At 39.5% G+C, this 26,793-nt stretch overlaps 1 protein-coding gene across 2 annotated transcripts in view; it reads left to right on the top strand.

The window, feature by feature from the left end:
- The window catches only part of nlgn2a (neuroligin 2a), a 205,399-nt gene that overhangs the window by 101,262 nt on the left and 77,344 nt on the right, over positions 1-26,793 (top strand). Inside the window, exon 3 of one of the 2 annotated variants that reach the window (XM_046852134.1) lies at positions 6,663-6,716. The exons of the other annotated variant lie outside the window; for it this stretch is intronic. Within the exon in view, the coding sequence (XP_046708090.1) occupies positions 6,663-6,716 (54 nt within the window). The remainder of the gene's footprint in view (positions 1-6,662; positions 6,717-26,793) is intronic. 2 annotated transcript variants of the gene reach the window in all.

Below are 26,793 nucleotides of genomic sequence, written 5' to 3'. Positions count from 1 at the left end.
GCAATCGATCCATCACATTATTAACTTTTATGCAGATTCAACAATGCAATGGTAAATCTTACCATCCATAATACTTTTACAAATTAAATCAAATCAACTTTTATTTGATTTATTTATTTGATATACATGCGTGTGTGTGTGTGTGTGTGTGTGTGTGTGTGTGTGTGTGTGTGTGTGTGTTTGTACTCATGTGTATGTGCTTGTAAAATCATGAAGTGCAGACAAACTACAATAATTTGTAAATAGTTTGAATTGTAGTTATAAAGCTACAACATAGCCAGAAGCTATTATGTGTCAGAATATCAAAAAACAAGGCAGTGTGTGAGATTGGGATCAGGTGTGTGTAATTAGAAGTCAGGTGACCTTGAACAAGGAAAAGACTCTAGGAAGTTGAGTTCATTGATCAAACAGCACTAATTTACAAAGGGGCTCAATAAAATCTGATCCGGTTCATGTTCATGATCCTGTATGAATTTATAAAATCCAGTTCAGTTTTGATTGAATAAAAAGCCAGATCCAACCCAGCTTGGATCTGTAAAGCCAGATTCATTTCAGCATGGAACAACTGTATAAAGACTGACTTAATTCACTATTGTTCTATAAAGCCAGACCCATTATAGCATGGTACTTTATCTATAAATGCATAGCAGTTTCATTGTGGATCTGTAAGATCCAGTTAATATGGCTCTATACAGACAAATGAAAGTGTGGTTTAGTTCATCTTGGATCAATACAGTGTAAGCTGTTTGCACTGTTCCAGAAAATGCAATTCTGCATGAATCTGTAGGTTGAGCATTGTCTAATTTTGCCTGTGACTTTATATAGTGCGATCCACTTCAATGCAGCTCTATAAAGTGTAGTCCCTGATTGATCCATAAAATGTGGTCCATTTCAGCATGGCTCCATAAAGTCTTATACTGTTCATTATGTACATATCAAACCTGATTGAGCAAAACCTAATTCAGCAGTTATTTGTAAATTAAAAGTGCAGCAAATTAATGTGGCATTATAACAGTCAGATCTACTTTCAACAGCTGTAAACATTTTGTTATAATTAATTTTGTTATAACATTTTGTTATAAATATTTATATTATATATATCACGTGTGTAATCTGTCCAATAGAAGGTGCAGCGTCAACGGCAGGGTGACGTCATGACCTTGAAGCTATAAAAAGCACATGGTGTGAAGCTGACGCCAGCTTCTGTTTGTTCATGACGCGCTCTGTGTGTATTAGACCTGAGGAAGGCTGGCTTCATCTTCACACGGTGGAGCAGATTTGGGAGAAATTTGTCATGGTCCAGGTGGATTTGTTCACGTTTAGAGAAACGTTGCACTGTTCCCTATGGTTCTATTTGACTCCCCCAGCCCCCCTAGGGCTGGATGCCATGGCACAGGCGTCCACTCTCAAAGTCTACACATCCGCCATTTCAGCGTATTATGCCCCCATGGTGGGCCAATCACTGGGCAGGGACCCACTTTTCTGCTTTTTCCACAGACCTTCAGTGCCTTATATTGTCCATGCTCTGAATCACGTGTGTAATCTGTCCAATAGAAGGTGCAGCGTCAACGGCAGGGTGACGTCATGACCTTAAAGCTATAAAAAGCACATGGTGTGAAGCTGACGCCAGCTTCTGTTTGTTCATGACGCGCTCTGTGTGTATTTTATGTCGATTGTTTGTCAAATTGTTTGCCAAAAAATAAAGGCTTTGAAAAAGTCTAAGCACACTTTCCGGTTGTGTGTTCCTCCCTGCCCCCAATATATCACAGCTATATGCACTTACTCTTTGCAGTTCTGGTCTGGTCTGCTGAGGCAAAGTGAAAACCGACCTCGCAGAGGGCATGCAGGCTCTCTTTCTCGAAGGAAGTGGGGGAGGAACAGCGGTTAGCGAACCTCTACATCGGGGTCTACCAAGGTGTCCAGGTCGTGGGTGAAGCATTTTCTGCCCACCCCTTTAGCTCCAAGACGGCATCATACTCTAACGTCATGGGGCTCAGGGATCACGGTTACGGAGCGATGCCCCGGGTTGAAGAGAAGCTAGCTAGCTATCTCTCACTGAGCATTGCTTCCTCTATTAAGACCCTGACACTACCCACCAAGCCCTGGTGGGGAAGGCTAATGCCTCGACAGGTCAGACCACTGGTTGCCATACCAAGCCGACCTGCTGCAAGAGCTGGATAAGGGAGAGGGCGGCCAGGTGCAAGAGCTGGCGCTACACCCCCTCTCACCTTCAGGCCTTTTCGGAGACTCTGTCTCGGAAGGTGCAAATGAGCGTTGTGACGCGCTCTCCTGTGTCAGGGATCCGGTGCGGCATAGGACATTCTGCAGAAGTGGTCAGAGGGCCTGTAGCACCGCACTTCTCGGTGCCCACCTGGCCCCAGCACCCTCAGGGACCTGGTTAGTTAACATTGAAACGAAAAGTGTTCAGATCCAGCGAGTGTCCAGCTCCGGCGAGCGATCTCCTCGGTTTCCACCCAGCATTGTTGCGGACCAGGAGAACTCGCTGCCTCCTTCGAAGGACACTAAAGCTGCACCAGGGCATAGCCAGAGCTCTAGGCATCCTGGAGGTCAGTCTCCAGTGACTGACACCCCTAAGAGACTACCAGGCAGCCTGCTAAACATGTCTCAGTGGGTTCTGCGTACTGTAGACTGAGGCTATACAATTCAGTTTGGGTCTTGTCAGCCCCATTTCAACAGGGTTTGTCCCACCCTGGTCCCAACCTAACTTTCTTCATTACGAGAACCACTTATCCAGTTGTCATATGGGATTCTACTGATATGCGTGCACAGCTTAAACTGCCTGCATAGCGTCTATCCTTACAGCAGTCAGGAAGGTCAGAGAATAGCAGTCACTCACTGTCAATCATTTCCAGAAACTGCTTGGGCTTATGGCCGCCGTGTCCAATGTGATTCCATTTGGCCTCCTGCACATGAGACCACTTCAGCGGTGGCTCAGGACCCAAGGGTTCTCACGGAAGGGCGATCCCCTCTGTACGATCAAGGTCATGTGGCAAGGGACCCATCTACTATGGCACATCAATTGTATAGGGTAGCTGGCCATGCTTCTGGTTCTGAAGCATTTCCTCCCTGACCTCAGAGGTCACCATGTGTTGGTCCGTTTGGACAACACCTCGGTGGTCTCATACATTAACCACAAAGGGGGTCTGCGTTCATGCCCCCTGTACAGGCTGGCACGCTAGATCCTCCTGTGGGCCCAAAAGAAGCTCCCTTTCTTAAGAGCAGCATACATCCCGGTTGAGCGAAGCAGCAGACACCCTGTTGTGAAAGGGGTTTAGACCTGAGGAAGGCTGGCTTCATCTTCACACGGTGGAGCAGATTTGGGAGAAATTTGTCATGGTCCAGGTGGATTTGTTCACGTTTAGAGAAACGTTGCACTGTTCCCTATGGTTCTATTTGACTCCCCCAGCCCCCCTAGGGCTGGATGCCATGGCACAGGCGTCCACTCTCAAAGTCTACACGTCTGCCATTTCAGCGTATTATGCCCCCATGGTGGGCCAATCACTGGGCAGGGACCCACTTTTCTGCTTTTTCCACAGACCTTCAGTGCCTGGGTGGGACCTGGCCATTGTGTTGGAAAATCTCAGCCCCCCTTCAAGCCCCTGACTGAGACTTCATAGTGACATCTCACAGTCAAAACTGTTTCTACTGGCTATCTGCTTTCTGAGGAAAGTAGGTGATCTACAGGTATATACAGCTATAGCTTCCTGGTCGTGATGTCACCCTGGCAGTAATGCCGTGCCTTCCATTGGACAGATTCCACACCTGATTCACTGCATGGTCAACGTAGAGGCGTTCCCAAAAAGTTTTACATACATAACCTAAAAACGTTTACATGGCTCTTTAAAGCCTGATCAAATACACATGGCTTTGGAAAAGTCTGATCTAATTCACATGATTTTGGAAAATTCTCATCTAATTCAAATGGCTTAAAGAAATTCTGATTTAATTCACATAACTTTAGAAAATTCCGATTTAAGTCACATGGTTTTGGAAAATTCTGATTTAATTCACATGGCTTTAGATAATTCTGATCCAGGTTATATGGTTATAAAGGCTGATTCACATCACAGGCTTTGGAAAAAGTCAGGTTCAGGTCAGTCCAATATTGTAGGAACATTAAAAAAGAAAGTGTTTAATCCTCATTGATACAATCACAGGAATGCTTTTGTTCTGTTCATCTTCATGCATCAGGAAAATATGTGACCATGGCACAAATTGTTGAAAACTGGCTTGTAGACAAATTTCACCCAGATGCCATAGAATAAATGTGGTGTAATGTTTGCATTGACAGGTTTTACCTTCCAGTACACATGATCAGCAAGCTCTATTAATTTCATCCTTGAAGTTTTTGGGAAAAATCCAAGCCTAGTAGTACACAGTAAAGAATAATAGCAGCTGAGAAAGAATCAGTTAAGAGTTAAAGGAAGAAAAGGAATAACAAATAACAGAGTGGTCATGAAGGGAGAGGAGAAGAGGAGATAGGCAAGGCAAAAAAAATGAGTCGAATAAGTCCAGGGGGAGGAGGGCAAATTGGCTGAGGAGTTTCATTGGTGCACTACTCATTAAACAGGCCAATTCATGCATAACTATGCACACAACTTTGGCTCTGAATTGATTTTTTAAGGTAACTGGACTTGCTTGAGGCATGCAATCCATTTAGAGAACAGAGAGAAATTTAAAGAAATAAAAAAAATTGAGGAAAATTGTGGCTCCTCAGTTCACCTTACTAAATAAATGGTTATTGCCTGAAAGTTGAAAATTTTTCGTATTGAATCTTTCACATTTTTTCATTTCTTACAATGGCTGCTAGCATCACTCACTATTCAAAGCTTAAACAAAACTTAATCTTTCACATCGATTTTTTTTGGAAGTCAAAAGGGGTAAATTCTGATCTTTTTCTCTTATTCTCTCTCTCTTCCTCTCTCTTACACACACACATACATTTACTCTGATAGGTTGAAATCGATCACAGAAGATATATTTTTATTGTTAATGTTCAATATCTGAAATTGCCAAATTAATAAATGAAAAGTGATTTACCATACAGGAACTCGCAATACTCACATAACAGGAAAATATTAGAACAGACATATATTACAGAAAAGAACAAACATTTCTAACAACTAATTTTATTTGAAAAAAGGAGTATTTTTAGCATCGATTTATCAATCTGATGAAATGTGTTTAAATACAGTATTGTAAGGAAAAATTATGAGGACAACGATGATCGTAATGAAAAGGTTTATAACAGCATAGCAGTGACAAAATACATGAAGTACTTTGGGTTCATTAGAGTCAGAAATAACCCAGAGCAAACCCAGATATTTTTTTTATTGTTCTTCCCTTGTAGATAGGATTTATCTTTTAAAAGTAAATTAAGTAGGAAATGAGTAAAGGAACACATGGCTGGGTGATACCACTATCGAGCTGGAGGTCAGCAGGTGGTAGTCACTGGTGTTTTAACCTTTGCTAGTGCTGGCCCCCCATCAGGTCAGGATAGGATATTGTTTAAATGACGATCATGGGCTCAGACACCTTTTGGTTAAAGATGGTCCTTGATGGCTTGCTGCATCTCCCCGACTGATTAAATTAAAATTATGATTAAGATGGATACAACTAAAATTCTACATTAAACTACATAACTACTTTTTATCAATTTAAGCCGTCTTGCGGATTAACTTAATATGATATAGCGTGGGGTGGAATCTTTGTTGAGGCAGTCTGTAATTCTTACAGTATATATACACACACAAATATATATATTGTTCACTGATGTGCACAGCAATAGTTTTCCTATGTAAAAACATTGTCCTAGACTGCATGTGTATATTTAGATTTAGATTTAGATTTATAACATTAATATTTAGATTAATGTTCATTATCTAGCCTGGTGCTTATTTCTGCAGGGTTTCCTTTGTTTTATACACATCTCGTTTGTTTTGCCTAATGCTTATTAAAAGCATTACACAATCATACATATATTTTTTATTTTACCATCTACAGAAATTATGGCATCCATCTTCTTGTGCGCATTGAAAACATTATTTCTTATTCACATTGTATTCTTGATGATGGTCCCCACCATGCATAGGCTCTCTACTCACATGGTCTTTTGGGTTTTTTCGAGTATGAGTTTGAGAGCCTGTGTGGAGCGGGGCTAAAAGGACCTAAGAAAAAAAGGAGGTGGAGGATGCAACTGGGGGTTCTTGTTTTTCAAGCCACAGAGGTTAATTCCTTATTCTTCCTTATCGATTTTTCTTCATCCCTGGAAGCCAAACAAGCTGTTGGAAACACAGACACTAAAGATAGTGTAAAGAGGGCAATAAGAAACAGTGCACAACAATGACAACCCACTTCCCATAAGCCAGAGAGAATATTCACAGATCGAATAGCACAATTCTTTGATCTTGCCAACAGTTTGTGTTTTTCTTGCACTTATTGTGTTGATGATGCATTTTTTTGTTTTCTTTTGTTTTTTCATCTTTTGCAAAAAAGATATCAATGACCTCTTGATGAATTGTTTTTTTGCTCTTGCTTCTTTTCTTTTTTTGATGTTTTTCTCTTAGTTTTTTCTTACCACAGTAATATTTTTTGAATTTTCTCTTTTCTCTTTTCCCCCCTCCTTTTTGTCTTAACCCTAGGTCCACTCACAAAAAAACATGATGAATCTACAATGAACCGGCCACGAGACGAAGGTATTTTTGTTGCATGTTTTTCCTTTTTTCTTGTATTTTTACAGTCTTTTTTTGGGGGGAATCAAAGACAGTTTTTCTTACTGGTCATGCGTAGAAGCATTGTTAACTACATGTGCAAATCATTTTATATATATATATATATATATATATATATATATATATATATATATATATATATATATATATATATATACACACACACACACACACACACACACACACACACACACACACACACACACATATCCCTGTGTGAAACCAGTGGGAGTCCTGGAGCACATTACTTTATTGAGTAGTCAAAGTCCCACACCGCTGGTCCTGAGAGACCAGTGAGAAAGAGCAGTTTCCTAAGATTACAAAATGAGCCTGCGCTGCTGAGAAAATCCACCTGTATCACTTTTAACAGAATTGGAGAGAAAGGCTTTCAAACATAATACTCGAACAAAGTTGTTAAAGCCATGAGTTTACAGCTATGCAACTGTTGCTGTTTGTGTAGTAGCATTGGGTGCAGCGCTGAGAGATTATAATGGCAGAAACACCAGGCCGACTCTAATGAGGACAAATCAGCTGGCCTTTGCTCTGCTCTGCACTCTCAGTGTCAGTGGAGGAGCCTCTGGAGTGGCTTTAGCTGTATTCACAGTAAATATCACTCTGCAAGAAAATCACTAATAGAGTAACTATATAAAAAACTTTAATAGTGTATCAGCCTCCAAATGTACACACACACACACACACACACACACACACACACACACACACACACACACACACACACACATTCATTCATTCATGCCCAGCCTTTAGAAGCTGATTAATAATGTTTTACAAATCTTTTTTCCCCTCTGTCTTTGGGAAGGATTGTAATGAGCGATGATACTTCTACTGAGGCCTTATTCCTGTTCTTGTGTTTACAAAGAGACCCTTTTTCTCTCTTTGCCCTTTTCAGTCTGGCTTTTTTTTCTTTTTTGGACCAATGTGTCTTCTTTTTACCTGAAGACATCAACACTGTGGCTAATGTGTGTGTTTTCCTTTTCTTATCTTTTCTTTCAATACACGAAATGCTTGCAAATTCTTGGGAGGACTATTAAAATGGCATCTTACTATTAGTTCATAACTGTTTACACTTTACTCATCATGCCTCCTCTGTATAAAGCGAAGTTAAAGTAATACAGGTCTGTTCATCAAGATCTAGCAATGAAAAGCATTACATTTGAGTGACATGCTGGTAGTCCAGTGCATGTCCAGTGTGTGTATTTTTGTCAAACTGGGGCTGAAATAATTACAGAAATTTTATTTCCATCTGAGTCCATCTGATTATACAGAGAAAAGCTAACTGTTTATACAAGTCACTGACAGCCCTTACAAATACCCTTGCTAGTTACTCTCTCTCTCTCTCTCTCTCTCTCTCTCTTGCTTCTACACTAATAGAATCTCTCTTTCTCTAATGCCCACCTCTCTTTCTCTCATTTGGTCTCATATTATGGGGTGTTTGCAGTGTGCTGGGGCAGTCTATGTTAAACCTGTCACCCCATCTAGCACATCATCACTCCATCTTGCACATATAATTCACCCACCACACAGATGCTACAGCATTGTCAGCTTATCTCTCCGTCATTTTAATTTACTCGACGTAGCTAAAGAATCTGTAACTATAGCCCAAACTGTTGAATGTTGGCCTTCTCTTTCTTCAGTTTTTCATTTTATCTAAGAATATTCTATTAGTAATCTTATCTCCACACAGAAATGTGGAGATAAAATAGAAATGTGGGTTTAGAACTGTTGGTAGACTGCACACCCTTTATCATTCACTGTGCAGTGTTACTTGCATCCTGTTCAGGATGTAGTACAGAATGGGTTGACTTACTGCATTCCAGTATCTTATCTTTTAGGGACATCATCAAACCAACTACAGTTGTGCATAAAAAAAAGACAAGTGCAATTACGAGAGACTGCCAGTGGGTTTAAGTCTGCCTGTTTACAGATGTAGTAGGAAATGCACAGAAAAATTAATAAGAATGGCAGCTGTATCTAGCTGAGAAAAAAAAAACAGTAATTTGCTAAATTAACATGTATTTGGATACAAAAATTGCTGCTTTTGTTTACATTTTCCAGTCCTTTAATGAGCCCTGCCCCTAGTTAAACAGAAAGATTGTCAGGGTTTTTTTTGGAAGGAAGTATTGTCAATGTTTTTTATTCTATTTGCAGTGTGCCTTTCAACCAACAGGGGGATCTAAAAATAACCAACGTTACTTAATACTTTACATCATTTTGGCTGTTTGCCACAATTATATTTATTTTATATTTATGGTATTTGGCAGACACTACTTACCCAGTGCAACTTACAGAAGTGCTTTTATCTCTATCAATAAATGCATCCTGATACTGGTTCATTAGATCCCAGACTAAGAATACTATGTCTAAAAACTCTGTTGGGGAGGTAATATACTACACAATTTATGTTTTAACTGCTACATAATTGCTGCTAAATTGATGTGTTGATCTAATTTGCAACAGTGCAAGTCTATGTAGACCACTGTCCATATATCCACCATGATCAAATAATTTGAAAGTGTTCAAATAATTTACAGTAAAAAGAACATTTATATGATGCTAATGAATATGGATTATTTTATATGATATGAAAAAAACCCCTGCCTACAAAAAAGTTTTTTCATGTAAAAAGCATTTTTATAGAACAATGAAATTATTCATTAAACATCAGTTATGGTCTGCACATATGCTGGCTATACAAATAGTCACCCACCCACACTGTATGCAGTACAGTCCACTATTCATGTTGTACTATCATGTTCATGTTGACCTATAGAATAGGCCATCATGCCTACCCTGACTTGTGGGGTCAGGAATGAGAATATATAAACCAGAGGTTTAAAGAGCAGGGCTGTTTTTATTTATTTATTTATTTATTTTTTAATACCATTTTCTGTATTACTCACTATTCAATTTAATGGCACACTCAAAACAAAAGGAAAGCAGATGTAGCTTTCTGCTGCATGACTCATTCTAAATTCAAATTTAGGTACAAGTTCAAAGTAATGCTTAGCTCCATGGGCCTCTCTCTTGCATTTGGCAACCTACTGACAAAAGAAAGACATATAAATAGGCTGTCATTAACCACACACAGGTGCACACTATCACTCATTACCGGTTTTGTTTCCCCTGAGTCCCCTCTTTCCTTTACTTCACCTTTAATAGTTAAGCACTTCTCTAATAAGAGTTTACCTGTTTATGTATAAGAAAGGGGTGCTCTGCATCCTCCACCAGCTAGGACAACAGTCCCTTAGCCCCCAGGTTGATGCACCAATCTGCAAAATAAAGTAAAATGGAAAGTCAGGAGAATGCAACAGCAGATTACAATAAATAACAGCTTTGACCTGGTGAAATACCTGTTGACATGCATTTGTCCAATGGATGGGTGTTGGTGCATTGTTATTGAGTTTAGCCAACCAGTGAATAGTACACCTCAACAATGATGAAACCGTAATTAATGGACATTTGGAGCCATCTAGATGAGGATGGGTTCCTTAAAAGTCTCTCAAGATTTCCTCCTCATATCATCTCAAGGAGTTTTTCTTTGCCACAGTCGCCACTGGCCAGCTTATTAGGTATAAACGTATAATTATAAGGAACAAACTTATAGACACTAAACTTATACATTATTTTATAGAACTTTATAACCTCTTTTTTCTCTGTAAAGCTGCTGTGTGACAATGTCTATTGTAAAAAGTGCTATGCAAATAAAAATGAATTGAAACTGAATTAATGCAATAATACCCAAAATTAGTATCACCTTGTTTTTGGTTTTTGGCTTCAGACCTTTACAATTGTTGCTGTTGTATCACTTACTGGGATGACAGTGGCCATGACTGAAGTGAAGCCCAGATACCATGCATCCTATCCAACTAAACCATTCTTTCATTTCTTCACATGCTACACAGTATGTGTCAATTGGATCTGCCAGTAAACATTAATTATATAAAAAAATGTGTCCATCTAATTAATTGGTTGGCCTTAGATATCACATTTAGACACTACATTTATTGACTTCTAAACACAGCAATGGAATACTATATTTTGGGCAGAAGGACCAAAGGAATGCACCTGTCTATGTGGGACACCTTGATTACTCCCATGCCAACCATGTCCTTGTGTTTTTACCTAACCACCTGTTTTTTTCTGTTTCGGTAATTGAAGGGAATGGCTGCACAAACCATCCATGGGGATTTATGGTGTTATATAAAGATACTCTAAACAGGTGGAGATGATAACACAATGGAAAATGCCACTTGCAAGTGAGCAGATTCTTACTGAGATCTCAATATCTTCACCAAAAATCAGGTGGATTGAGCTGGGATATTTAGGCTCATCTCCAAGCAAAAGGGAATACTCCCTCCTGGATTTAAGGATAGTGAAATTAGAACAGAAAATTCCAAATACCTCCTTGGTTCACTGGGTGTCCACCAACTTGAGTTCAAGAGTTTATAATATGTGTAGGCAGATCACACTGATAGTCTGGGACTGAGACTTACTAATGATACTACACAGATGTCTGGCTGATGATTTGGCATTATAGATTTTTCAAAGTCTGCTCTAGCATCTGTTGTCCACAAGTTGGGTACCTACTTGATGCAGTAGGTTACAAGATCTTGGGCCATCCATATGGAGTAGCCATGTGTTTAAAATGTTCAAATTTAGCTTCCGGTTAATCCTGTTGAGACCATTTTTTCAGGGTGAAATGTAACACGTGTGGATTGTTTGCAGCTGGAGTGCCAGAGTTACAGCAAGCTCTGATGCATTTATCAGTTCTTAGCCTTGCTTTTCCCAAGTGTTTTAAAGCTTCATGATGGCTTTAGTGAAAATACTTAATCACCTTAGAGAGGGTCAAGGTCTCTATGGAAGCATGTTGGTCTCCAGTCCCATGTTCTGCCACCACAGAGGCTTACAGATTGGACCTGCTTATTATATTTGTAGCTATGCTTTTCAGTTCTACTCCTAATTTAATTGCAAATTTAGTTAGCTCAAAAAAAAAACCCCACCATAACATTGTTCTCTGTGGTGTCAAATGGCTCTTTAGAGAGTTAAACAAATAATGCAAATTGCCAAAAAGTTGCATTAATTGAGCAAGTTACTGTAAATTTTGTCTACTGTAAAAACTACTGCTGTCACATCCATCTTTGAATAATACATACTGTATGGTACAAAACACAAAGGAGCAAGTTGTTATTGGGAAATTCATGCCAGTGTTTGCTAACTTCAGGTACAACAAGAGGATTAAAAGCAACATTCCCTAAATTACATAGAAAATGTCAGGGATAGAAAACAAATAACATTTATTTACATTTTGAAATATGATGTGATGTTAAATATTAAATGAAATAAAATGCATACTTTATAAAAAAGAAATGCTAGTCAAACTGTAAAATGTTTAGTGATTTATGCACAGCTGTAAACATTCTGCCAGTTGGAGGCCATGTATTTGGGCCTTCAGTGAGGACTTACCCGACTTAATCCTTCTCTTAATACCACCACTACCACGTCGCAATTATATAGAAATCATCATTTCTGTACAAAAATGTAATATAACAACGCATGACATTACAGAGAGGCATTTCACATATGGAGGATAAAAAACATTTTCCTAAGGCAAGAAACCCAGTTAAGACAACTCCAAACCTCTATACTACCAGCGCAACTGTGCCACCTACATAATCTGGAGCAGTTCAGAATCAATATCTGTCTAATAACATGACAAAAACATTTAAAATTTAAATAAAATACAACCTACTCATTAGAGATGCATACTCATAATTTGCACCGTTTCTCAGAGGCTGTAAGCCAGTTGTACCGCTCGTATTCACTGGACTGGAAGTGGCGAACATACCCTTTCCCAGGCTGAGACAAGCTAGCTAGCTTTGGGGTTGGCCGACCTCTCCTCACGATGTCTAGCTTTTCTGGAAAATTTTTTTTTTTATTTATCCGAGACCAAATACATTTTTCTTCCTCCATAGGCATAAAAAAGTATTTTTCAGATATTTCTATTGCAGAGCGCTACACACGTTTTTTTGCCAGTCAAACTTGGCTCTAACAGTTTCCCTCTGATCAACCAATCAGAGGACAGAAAAATGCTGACGCTATTCTGGGACAGCTAGCTGCCCTGTGAGGCGAATTTAAAATCTGATTGGTTAAAGAAACAGACTCATTGATAATATTCTCTATGGTAAATGTGCCAGCAGGACAGACATTGCAGGCCCTGGTCAGACTAGATTGACATGGCAGCACATAGAGGCTGAAATCTGATTGGACAAAAAATCTAACATCCACATACACGCACTGGAAGCAGTGCAGCCAAGAGAAATGTTATGAAATGGAGAATAGACTGTTGGGAATAAATGAATACAATTTCATGGGACAAAAATAATAATTCAGATTGTAAATGTAGGTCAGTGCATTTGATAGTGTTTAGGCCAGCAGAAAAGGCTTTGCTGGCCCTGACCGCCCACCACTGCATTCTGCTGAACTTTATTTCACATTAAGATGGTTGACAGTTAGCTGCATCTCAAGTAACACATCTCAGATGTTTTTTTTTTTATTATTCAAACAAGAAAACTTATTTGTAATACTTATTATTGTGAGTAAATATCTGCTTTAAAATATAATGCTAATGTTTTTGGCAGAGATATGTGAAGGTGGAAATTAGTTTTTATTCTTGTAATTTTATGAGTGCAGTGTGTCAGGATAGATAGTACTGACATGGTACATTTATTTAAAAGTACCATGTTTCAAAACAGTAGAAAATAAAATCCATCCTAGTAGTTAAAGCAATATTTCTAATACCCAAATGCACAGAACAGTTGAAGTTTAAGGGGCTTGCTCAAGGGCCTAGCTGTGGCAGCTTGGTGGTGCTGGGATTTGAACTCATGACCTTCTGATCTGTGACTGTGGAGCTAGACTCCCCTTCGAGTGAGCCAATATCTGAAGAAAAAGTGATTTAGTAACAAACCAAGTAACAAAGTAACAAACCGTTCCCAGCAAAACTGTGTGAGTAGCTGGCACGCTTACAGTAAATATGCAATTTTGGTATTAAGTCCACTCTACATGCATGTAACTAGCAACATGACCTTATAGCAGCTTCAAGATATACAACACAAACAAGGAGACAGAACCCTGATCAGGGCATTTATTTCTTAAACCTGCATATAAAATTGGTTCACCATATATTCTCCATATATTTGTTTTCAACTATAAAATAGACAATAATATTCATATATATATATATATATATATATATATATATATATATATATATATATATATACAGTGAAACCTCGGGTTACGAGTTTAATTGGTTCCATTACTTTACTCTTAACCTGAAAAGCTCGTATCCCGATACAAATTTTCCCATAAGAATGAATAGAAACTTCGGTAATTCGTTCTGGACAACCAAAAAGTGTTTGGATGTTGTGTAGTGGATGTTGACCTGTTATAATGGCTTGCTATATAAACAACACGCATGCCATCGCGGTGTTTCTTGATTATCTCCTTCTTCATTTCCACAGTGATGGCTTTTTTCTTCTTTCCACCTTCTGCATCAGGCTTCTTTGTTGGCGGCATGGTGATAGGAATACGTACAGTATTTAAAGTTCAGTAATTCCACACTGTTAGAGCGATGAGCGGATGTGTATGTGCTGCACGAGAGCGCAGCGAGAGCACGTGGCGATACGTAAAAACTAACCTGCCTGCGATTTTTCCGTGCTAGCTCGTATCCTAAAAATTTCTCGTAACTAGAGGCAACATTTTTTATGAATTGCGAATCTTAACCTGAATTTTACGTATCCAGGGGCGCTCGTAACCCGAGGTTCCACTGTGTATATATATATATATATATATATATATATATATATATATATATATATATATATATATATATATATATATATATGTATGTATGTATTGAGCTTGAGTTAGTTGTTCTTTGCAATAAAAGAGTGTTTTGCTACAGCACTTGCAGTGCATCCATTATTGTGGGTGCACAATTGTGTCTCACATGCATGTTGTGTTTAATGAGGATAATGTACTATTATAGAAAGATCAGTCTTATTCTCTCAATGTGAGAGCTAATGTGTGCTGACTGTAAATGAGCACAAATAACAATTTAAATAAAGAAAAAATGCATAAATGCAATTTGTAATGGTAATTCATCTGCTTTACTGTTCCTATAAATGTAATATTACTTTTAGGTTATAAATATGACTGTGAAGTACAGATACCTTTCTTGCCTGTTTATTTCTTTGCATGTGTAAATAAGAGAGCATATATATTGATGTAATGATAAGGCCTCTCCAACCTTTATTCTCTCTTCTTCTTCTTCTTTTTCTTCTTCTTCTTCTTTTGACTGCTCCCATTAGGGGTCGACACAACGGATCATCCGTCTCCATACCCCCCTGTTCTCTACAGCTGCCTCTCTTAACCCAACTACCTGCATGTCTTCCCTCACCACATCCATAAACCTCCTCCTTGGCCTTCCTCTTTTCCTCTTTCCTGGCAGCTCCATCCTCAGCATTCTTCTACTGATATACACAATGTCCCTTTTGGCACATGTCCAAACCATTTCAATCGCGCCTCTCTTACTTTGTCTCTAAAATGTCCTACATGCGCTGTCCCTCTAATCAACTCATATCTAATCCTGTCCATCCCCGACACTCCAAATGCAAACCTCAACATCTTCAGCTCTGCTACCTCTAGCTCCACCTCCTGTCTTTTAGTCAATGCCATTTGTCGTTAAACCATACAACATCGCAGGTCCTATAAACTTTTCCTTTCACTCTTGCAGATACTCTTCTATCATAAATCACTCCTGCAACTCTTCTCCACCCACTTTACCCTGCCTGCACACTTTTCTTTACTTCTCCAACAGACTATCCATTACTTTGCACTGCTGACCCCAGGTACCTGAACTCCTTCACCTTCTCCACCGCTTCTCCCTGCAACCGTACCACTCCACTGCCTTCCCTCTCATTCACACACATGTACTCTGTCTTACTCCTATTGATTTTCATTCCCCTTTTCTCCAGCACATACCTTCACCTCTCCAGGCTCTTCTCAACCTACTCCCTACTCTCACCACAAATCACATTATCATCCGCAAACATCATAGTCCACGGAGACTCCTGTCTGACCTCGTCTGTCAACCTGTACTTCAGCACTGCAAAGAGGAAAGGGCTCCGAGCCAATCCATGATGCAGTCTAACCCCACCTTGAACCAGTCTGTCGTTCCTACTGCACACTTCACTGCTGTCACACTGTCCTCATACATGTCCTGCACCACCCTCACATAATCCTCTGTCACACCTGACTTCCTCATACAATACCAAACCTTTGTTTTCTGTTCAGGTTCACAAACTGCTCACTTGGTTTTCAATTATATTAGAAATTATTATTTTTTACTGACACTTCCTATTTTGATGCATTTTTATCACAAGATTCTTGCTTAATTAAACCTGTTTATGTGAAAATATTCCCATGTTACTCTCAGTACACAAATCTATTAATAGAATGACATTATTTAGACAAACAATGATATCTGTTTAAATTATCATGAGCCAACTACTTTTTCAACAATTAAAAAAGATTTAAAATCACGCAAATAAAGCCACGGGTTGTGGCAAATTAGAAGCAGGAGCTTCTTCCAACATTTATTACTCGAAAAATGTTATGCTTGCTATTGAACTGATGCTGAACTGTATGTTTATGCTAAGTAGATATCACCAAGCCACGATCAAAACAAAAACAGAGCACATCTAATTCTACACTAATTGGTGGCTTGCTGCGTGCTTGACTAGTTAAGTTTTTATCCACTCAAATAAAAAGAAACAACAGATTTCACAAAGTGTAGTTAAGTACAAGATATTTTACTTTAAAATGTAGTAAAGTTAAAGTAAAATCCTCCACAAATGGATATAAAGTACAGATACATAAAAGATACCTAAGTACAGTAACGAATTACATTCCTTTTACTTTGATACTGTCCACCACTGATTGGAAATCGAAAATCAAATGCATTCACATTATATACATTTAAACACCCTGTAGCTAGTTTATCTAATTTTATTTTCTGAAACAGTAGCAAAGACACCCTGTGCAATATCACTTACATGTGAAATGATTCCAAGTTGTATCATGTATTTCGACGCAGCATTTTGTTAACTTCAGGGAACTAAGGTTACATACATAAACTAGAGACGTTCCCTTCCAGGAATGAGACGATGCATTCACAACGCTTTGGGAACAAGTGTCCAGTCATGTCACACTGACTAGTCCTTGCCTTGCCTAGTCGTGCTTGAGTTTACTCCTGCCAGGGGTATACTCCAGGAGAGACGGGGCCAAAGAAAGAGCCTGTAGGTCCCGACCCTTTTTAGGGAGGATATAGCCAGAAGGAAAGCAGTCTTAATAGACAAATACCTAAGGGCCACCTCGGCCAATAGCTCGAAGGAGGGCTCTGACACAGCCACCAGAACGACGGCCAAGTCCCACACAGGCACTCTGGGTCGCATCCCAGGCCTCAGCCTCCGGGTGCCGCGCAGGAAAACGTGTCACCAAAGAGTGTTTACCCAGCGACTGCTCAGCAAGTGGGGCACAATAAGCCGTGATAGCGGACTTGTAACCCTTCAGGAGCCAACCCTGTGGCAAACTGTTCCTGCAGGAACTCCAGCACTGAACCAACCAGGCAGTCCAATTGGTCTGCACGCAGAGAACAAGCACCATTTAGCGGCATACAACCTCCTCATAGTGGGAACTCTGGATTTGAGGATGGTATCCACTATTTCAGTAGAAAGACCAGCTGCTAAGAACACAGCCTCCATAACTCTGGGTGGGGGTGAACCAGAGTACCACAACCTGGGTGAGGAGATCCCTCCTGGGAGGAATTTCCCAACGAGGTTCCTCGAGGAGGGACACCATGTTCGTGAACCATGGTCTGCCCAGCCATCGAAGTGCCACCAGGAAGAGACGGCAAACTCTCTCCAGAAGTCAGGAGCACAGCGATGGGGGAAAGGCATACAGGCCACATCCGCACCATGGCATCCAGCCCCAAGGGTAAGTGAGGGAGAGCCAGAGGGGACAGTGCAATGTCTCCTGAGTCACAAACAGTTCCACCTAAACTCTGTAAAACCTCCACCATATCTGCTTCACCACCTCGGGTGGAGTCTCCATTTCCCTGGGCCTCGGCCCTTACCTTGAAAGGTCATCTGCTTTCCGATTTAAGTACCCTGGGATGTAGACAGCCCTCACTGAGAGCAGTTTCACCTGGAATCACATAAGGATCTGCCCTGCCAGCCTGTATGGGGCCAAGATCGAAGACCCCCCTGGTGGTTGATTTAGGAGACCACCGATGTGTTGTCTGGACAGCACATGGCGATCCCTCAGGTTTCAGAGGAATTGTTTCAGAGCCAGAAATACGGCCAGCATCTCCATGCAGTTTATGTGCCACATGAGATGGAGCTTGTTCTACCGACCTTGAGCAGAGCAGCCACTCATGACCGCTTCCCACCCTGTGAGGGATGCATCTGTTAGCATTATGTGACGAGAAGGACAGGACCCTGAGACAGGAACGCATATATAAGGCTCTAAGGTCTTGCCGTGAGACCTTGATAGTACGGAGTGGATTGCCTTTTCGGGAGAACCCTTTGTCTCTGAGCCACCACTGGAGGGGTCTCATGTGCAGGAGGCCAAGTGAAATCACACTGGACACTGCTGCCATGAGTCCCAGCAGCCTCTGGAACTGCTTTACAGTGAGTGACTAAACTTCTCTCACTCTGTTGACTTTCATGAGGATAGCATTAATCCGAGCTGGAGACAGCTGTGCCCGCATAACGGTCGAGTCCCACACCACACCTAAAAAGGTGGTTCTCTGTACTGGAGAAAGCACACTCTTCTTGTTGTTTAGTCTTGAACCCCAGCTCCTTCATACAGGCGAAAATGACATCTCGATGCCGGGCTGCCAGAAGCCCTGATCAAGCTAATATCATCCAATCGTCGATATAGTTCAGAATGGGGATGCCCTGAAGCCTTAACGGGTCAAAGCCACATCCATACATTTTGTGAAGGTGCAGGGTGAGAGCGCCAGACCGAACAGAAGAACCCGATATTGGTAAGCTTCGCCCCTGAAAGCAAACCTCAGGAACCTCTTGTGAGCAGAAAGGATGGATATGTGGAAGTATGCGTCCTTTAGATCTATCGTGACCAGAGGTGGGAAGTAACAAAGTACAAATACTTTGGTTCTGTACTTAAGTAGATTTTTTTGGTATCAGTACTTCACTTTACTATTTATTTTTACTTTTAACTTTACTCATTACATTTTTACACAAATATCTGTACTTTTTACTTCTTACATTTTCAAAACTGGCTCATTACTTTAGTTTTAATCCATTGATTTGGTGAAATGTCAATATTTTTTTTATTTTCACTGCGCACCGATTTCAGCCCACCAACCGATTGTCATGTCTTTTTCAATCCACTGGTGAATAATGTCCTGGCTCTCACTCACCACAGATGTAGACTAGTTATTGAAGCTAAGAATGAGCAGGGCATAAAAGCAACAAGAAATAAAGCTAAAGAGAAAGAGGGAGTCAGTAATGTAAACATGACTGAGAACAGAAACAGTCCTGATCATTATCATCATAATTATCTTTTCTCTCCTTGTGTTCTATATGAGGATGTTAAGCCTGGAAACATTCATTAGGTAACAACATTTTTTATTTGTTTTGTATTAACGATTACAATAAATTTTTTGTTGCATTCATATTTCTCAATGTCCATGTTGCTTAAAGTATTAAAAACAGGAAGTAATAATATATGGTACATTTAGAACAGATAGAAATGTGCGATCAAGTTGTGATTAAATATTTAATTTGATTGGCAGCCCTAATATTGATATGATGTGAGGTCCAGTTACCAATGTGACCCTAAAACAGGTAGAAGTATTAACTACTTTTTACTTAATTACATGTCAGATCCAACACTTCTTTACTTTCTCTTGAGTAAAAAAGAATAATCAGTACTTTTTCAAAACATAAGTATCTGCACTTCTATTTAAGTAAAGGATGTGTGTACTTTTGCCACCTCTGATCGTGACAAATCAGTCCTCGGACCTGATCTGAGACAAGACCTTGAGAGTGAGCATCCTGAACCTGAGTCTCATATGCGAGTGGTTCGTAGAGCATAGAACTATAGTCGGATGCAACCCCCCATCCTTCTTCAGAACCATGAAGTACTGGCTGTAGAAGCCAGACTATCTGAGTACAGGAGGACCATCTTGATGGCCTCCTTCCTTAAGAGAGTGCATACTTCCTGTTCCAGGACCAGAGCCTGCTCAGGCTCCACCAGAGTGGGACACACCCCGTTGAAGCAGGGAGGAGAGGACCTGAACTGAATCGAGTAGCCCTTCTCTACCATACGCTGGACCCACTGAGTCATGTCTGGCAAGCTCCCCAGGCTGCAAGCACCATTTGAAGTCTTTCAAGGGAACCAGCCTCTTGAGGCTGGTCTCTGGCCCATCCAGAGCTGCTGGAGCATTGCCCTGCAGCTGTTGGGGCCTCCTGAGGGGTAGCTGGTCTCCTCCATCCGCTACGAGACCGGGCCGAGGTGGAGGAAGACACCCGCTGGAGGTGGCTGTGCCCTGAAGCACATCCTATGGCAGGGTTAACAGCCTGACCTCCCGGTGGCGCTGAGGAGGGATGGGCACTGTGTAATGAGGTGTACACTGCCCTCCTAAGGTGGAGGCCCTTTGGTTGTCAGGGCCTGCAGGCTGCAGCCCGTTTGCTGGAGAGGACGACTCTTAGGTCCACCGGCTTCTTAGGCTTGGGCCTAGAGTTTTTCCCAGGGCCCTTGGGCCCCTCCAGAGGTGTTTAGGTGGCAATGCTCTGTCTTTGGGATTTGCTATGCCCGGCTGAGGCTGCACCTGCCAAGTGGCCCCTTTGGAGCAATGAGGGGTATAACATTGAAACGCTGCCGACTGATTCTTGGCCTCCTGGAACTTGTCAACGTCCACACCTACGGCGTCACCGAACAAGCCAGGAGGGGCTATTGGGGCATTCAGCAGAAAAGCCCTGTCCCTGTCGGGAATATCTGACAGGGTAAGCCACAGATGCCTTTTTGTGGCTACTAAGGCTGAAATGGACTGCTCCATGGCCTTAGCCATTTCCTTGGTGGCCCTAAGGGCTAGGTCGGCAGCATGACGTAGCTCCTTAATATCGTCAGCCCCAGAGCTGAATCCCTCGTCCATCTCTTGCAGCAGGTCAGTCTGGTATGCATGCAACACCCCCATTATGTGGACCCGCAATGGTTTAGTGGGCAATACCGGGGCCTTAAGGCCTGGGGAGAGATAGCCAGCTAGCGTCTCTTCCACCCTTGACATCGTCCCATAGCCACACTTTTTCATCCCCACCCCGTTTACATACAGCAAGGCTTGTGGGGTAAAGAAGCGGGCCAGATACGGTCTATCCCAGGACCTGGACACCTCAGTGTGCAGATCCAGGAAAAAAGGCAGACCCCGGCACAGAGGCTGTGACACTGGACGCAAGAGCCCCTTATCCCGCTTGTTGCGTGTGCGCTGCTTCCACTTTTAGTCTGGCCAAGCTAGCTCGAGTGTGGACACGGCCATTGGCCGGATTACACATGTGATTCAGAGCGTGAGCAACGCAGAAGTGTTCCCAAAGCGTTGCAACACTGCTCTAAGAGAACTAACAGTTTAGATTTACTATATTAAAAATACAGGCTCCACAGCAGAAACTAAAAAATACTTCATTGTTACCAGTGTTGGATAAATAGCATGTAAGCCAAAGATTTCTTCAGAGGCAATTTTTTTCAGCTGCTCTGAAAGAGGTTGTGTTATTCTGCCATCTCTTCAAAGTCAGGCAACACAGCCAGGTCATAGTTTGAAATTGTTTTCTCTATTATGTGATTTCAGCAGCGTGCTTTGGATTTTTATCATGCTGGAATAATCCTCTCCTGTGAAGCTTCTGGATACTAGGATATCCAAGGTATTCATGCTGCCATCTATAAATGTCAGCTCTCCAATGCCTTTTACCCAATATCACCAGCCTTATATCACTACACTCACACTTCTTTGCTTCACAGTTGGATATTGCATTTACTGTGGTAGTTCCTGGTCAGGTTTAAACATGCTGGACACCAATGGTGCTGAACAAATTTATCTCATCTGACCAAAGAATGTGCTCCCAATATTCATCAGGCTTCCTGAACTCATTTTTTTTCTTCTTTTTTTCTAGCAAAGTTTCAGTTTTGTGCCAAAGAGCAAGCAAGACCTCCATGCATAGAGGTCACCATAATGCAATAACCTTCACACTGTCTGTGCTGTCACAGTAACTTCGATATCTATTCATAGCCCCTATGCCAAGTCTGACACACTTGATCATCTATTTTTCAGAGCTACATTGTGAAACTTAGCACTGAATATAGCATCATTTAGGTGGATGTGCTCTAATTGTGGCTTTATGGTGTGGCTTTATAATGTTCTATGGTTTATTGATTTTTTGGTGGTCATTGATCTTCAGGTGTCCTTCACCATTTTTGTAACATCTCTCAATTAGATGTTTTAGCTCCTCTAGCAATTATTTTTCACGTGGAGCCATGTTGCAGACATGCAGATTTAGAACCAAGTTCATGCAAGTAGGTTATCTATTGATCACAGATCAGGTTCTTTGCATCAAGCCTATAATTTCTGTTTCAATATAGTCTTTCAGAAGTATTACATATTACATATTAAATGAAGAACTAATGCAGTTATTGTGACATTGTACAATTCTGAATTATTTATATTTAATTCATGAAATAGAATGTGCTGACTTTTTTCAATACTATACATACATACACTACAAAAACTTTAAGACATGGTAATATATTAGTTTAATATGTTGGAAAGCTATACTATTAATTATAATAAAAGCCCAAATAATACCATCACTTGTATCACATTACATACTTGTATTACAGAAAGACAACAGAGCATGTAAAGTGTATTGTAATTTAGCTAAATCTTTTTTTTTCTTTGTTTAAAAGACATTTTCTTTGCTCTGTGTATTTCAGTGTATTCTTTTAAATGGTGCTCTTCAATCTTTTGACACAAAAAAAAGAAAAAAGGAAAAAAAATTTTCATCAAGGTTTTTTGCAAGAGTTCTGGTTGGCCATTTCAGCTGACTAGTTTGTATTAATTACAACAATTATTGAGTGTGTTAACGGCTTACATTTACATAAACAGTTATGGATTTGCTGGAAACCAGTATTGTGTGTGCAGATTAGGGCTGCCTTTTTAACTGACACAAAGTTTTCTTTTTCAAATACCATGCATCAAAGTTAAACATAAGGTGCAGTAGGATCCACAGCTACCTCCTAAAAACAAACAAGCATTCATTCACATCTTTTGTTTAAAAAAATATTTTTTTTAAACAAAATATGTTTTTTTCCACTATGTGGAATGAGCCTTGGAAGTGTACCACCTTATTTATTTGGAATTATTTGGTCTCTGATGCTCCGTTGAAAACTCAGCAGTTCATTCTCGTGAGTATATGAACACACAAATGCATGTTAAACAGCATGTGATCAAAGTTTTACTGAGATTAACAAGCTGTTTGATAGTCCACTGGTGTTCTGTGTCCCTGAACAACAGCTGATACGTTAAAAGGATTCAGGATTTCTTTTTTGTTGTTCTACAATATAAAGTATACAGAGACTTTCAGACAAGTAAACATAAGCTGTTCATAATATTAATTTACAGAGTGACACAGTTATGCTATACATAGTTTAAAATGAGCAGTTAATAAAAAGCTTAAAGGTTTATAATAAAAAAAGCAGGCAGATAAATTCAAATTGCAGATAATATAGAACAAAAAGGAAAATCAATATATGCAGCATGTAGCTCTAGGAACAACTAGGATAATATATGACAACTTGAACAAAAATGTAAACTTTCTATTTTTATTTCTATCAAAGTTAAAGTACAAAAATATTTGAAAATGGACTTGGGAATTAAAAGTTAATTTACTGTGAGCTACTGCACTTAATGAAAATTGTTTTCTTAATAACACCTGAGTGACTGCATACAGGAGTTAGTTGTTCGTGTCTTTCCACACACATTTCCTGAACAGAGAAAAATATATAATAATAGTAACAGCATCATCATATCACTATACATCAAATAACAGCAATCACTCAACATGTTTTTGTCTCTTTATATAATATGTATTTTAACAGAACACCATCACCTACTAGTATATCAGCCAAGAAAAACCAGTGTAGGACAGCAGTGTGTTAGAACATGAGGATCAGTAGCTATATTACTAAAGTAATCTGGTGATTGGATGAAACGTTAAATAGGGGGCATGGGAATAGAACAGGAAAAAATGTAGGCAAAGAATTGGTAAAGCTGTTGAAAGAACAATCAGGTAGTCTAGTGTGTGTGTGTGTGTGTGTGTGTGTGTGTGTGTGTGTGTGTGTGTGTGCGTGTGTGTGTTTGCGTGCACGCAAGCAAGCAGGGTAATCAGCAGGCCTGTCACCTCCTGGCTGCATCTGCACAAACTACAGGGCTGTCAGTGTCTTCTCTGCTGCCCTCAAACACACACACACACACACACACACACACACACACACACACACACACACTGGTTAAAAGCTGACAGACCCATTTTCAAATAAAGAGAACAGAGAATCAGAGAGAGAGAGAGAGAGAGAGAGAGAGAGAGAGAGAGAGAGAGAGAGATGAGCGAGAGGAAAAAAATTTACAGAGAGACTAGAGAGCAAATATGAGCATCAGACATAAGCAGAGGAGATAGATATATTCAGAGAAAGATAATTGCTGAACAAGCATTAATCAAACCTTAATTAGACTGGAATTTAATGGACTGCATTAAATTCATTAAAGCACTTTTTAATCTTAGCAGAACCCAGGCTTGGCTCTATAAATGAGACCTGAAATGATATTAAAATAGTATACGCTGTTCATTTAAAGTAGTATATTCAAAAATATAGATACAGAATGTTTAATCGATTCCTAGGTCCTTCTTAGACAGTCTTTATTCATTTCATTTCATTTTATTTCATTTCAACTACTTTGGCCTGTTCTCATCTCCAGTACATCTGCTTTGAGAGCACTGCTTCTCCTCGCTAATATTAATTGAAATAAGTGAAGATTTTTCAAACAGAATAAGAAATTAGATGTTAGAAAATGTGAAACATAAACTGAAATTCAGTTCCTACTACAGCTGGAGAATCAGTCAGGCCAAATGAAAGTTTTGGGAAGTGTCCTTCCTCATTTCCTTCTGTGTGATTAAATCATCTTTAGAAAGAGAAATAAAAAAAGGCTGCTGTCACTTTTTTGAATGTACAGTTTTTGCCTTAGCAGTTTTGAAAGTAGAATGTTTGAAAATAGAATGATTCATATTGCAGGATGAAAGTTTATCACTTTAGATTCATGTTCATAGTTGGTATTTTTTTACATAATAATTTCAGTCTACTCAAGTTCTAAAGAAACGGTAAAAAAGAAGTTATAAATAAAGTATTTATAACAAAAATAAATATTAACTCTTAACTTGGGTGATAGAAGATGTTCTTACTATATGGATTATAATACATGAACCGTTTACAGTAAATGTGTTTAATCATTTACAGCAAGTCTGAATAATTACATGTAATGCTACTAATACATTTTTACCAAAAGTCACCCATAAATAAAATGTGTAAAAGCAACTATTTACTGATTTAACCTGAATTTCATATTTGAAAGGGTAAAAACAGTTATAAAAATTAATTATACAGTAGTTACATTATATACTGGATTCAGTACCCAGATCCCAAATGGAATTAACTTAACTAAAATTATATTATATATAATGATTTAATATTACCCTGAGCAGGCAAGCACTTTATCCAAGCACCACCTTCACCTCTACATTTGAAGCCTAATCTATTAATCAACAAACATTAGTGACACTTTATTAAAGATTTTCATGGTGATCTTTCAAGGCGGGTGATCAGCTTCCTCAAAAATATCTACATCAGTTTTCACTCAACGTTTCCTCAGTTCGACTTCATTTATGTCATTTGACAAACAAGGGCTTCATTAATGCTCTTGACTCAAATGATCACTGTCCACTTTTGCATGAATGAACACATAGATTTTGTTCTATTTGCTAAATTTCCCCTCATTTTGATTAGCATCATTACACCATTTTTGTTGGCTTCTCAACAATGGTGGTGATAGAGCAGTACTTCATTTAAAGGGTAATATTCATACACAGCTTTGCACTTTATAATGCTTAATTCCCAAGTTACTGCAGCTACGTTCTGCTGTTTATGACTCTATAATAGCAAAGGTTTCACCACTATTAGATTTTCTTTCCCTCTTAAACTTACAAACAAAAATACAAACAATTTGTGTTGTGAAGGTTTAAGTCTTACCATGATCCATAACATTGGACAGTTTTTTAATGTTTGTCATTCCGTAACTAATTAAAAATGAAGATGCCGTCTGCAAATCTTAGTAGTAAAGAGTGAAACTATCTCTGATAAATATAAAGATATACTTTTTTAAAAGTTGATTTCTTTCATTAATTTAGCTATACATTATTTTGGTTGTTGTTTTTTATAGCATCTGCATTTGCAGTAACAGAAAGTTGGCAAGCTTTCTCCCTATGCACTTGTTACAAACTGAATTTATTTATAACCATTTCACACATAACCAACAATTTAATCAAAGTGGGGTATTCCAGCATGAAGAAAAGCACACTTAGCAATTAAAAACCCTTTAAATACTCTCTAAAAAAGCTTTTAGAAAGAAATCCTTATCTACGCAATATGATCTACTGTATACAGAAAGCTGGCACACTATATAATAATTAAAAAAATTATAACCCAAAAAACTAGCTTTTCTGCCAGCTATACCTAATATACAGCGTTTGTTCCTACATAGTGCTCAGATCTAGTCTTGAAGTATATACTGTATATAAAGCACGAGTGTATGTAGGGTACTCATGAGTGTATGTAGGTT

Source organism: Silurus meridionalis, chromosome 6, assembly GCF_014805685.1.
Source record: "Silurus meridionalis isolate SWU-2019-XX chromosome 6, ASM1480568v1, whole genome shotgun sequence".
Taxonomy (NCBI): domain Eukaryota; kingdom Metazoa; phylum Chordata; class Actinopteri; order Siluriformes; family Siluridae; genus Silurus; species Silurus meridionalis.
This window is presented reverse-complemented; position numbering and strand designations above follow the sequence as displayed.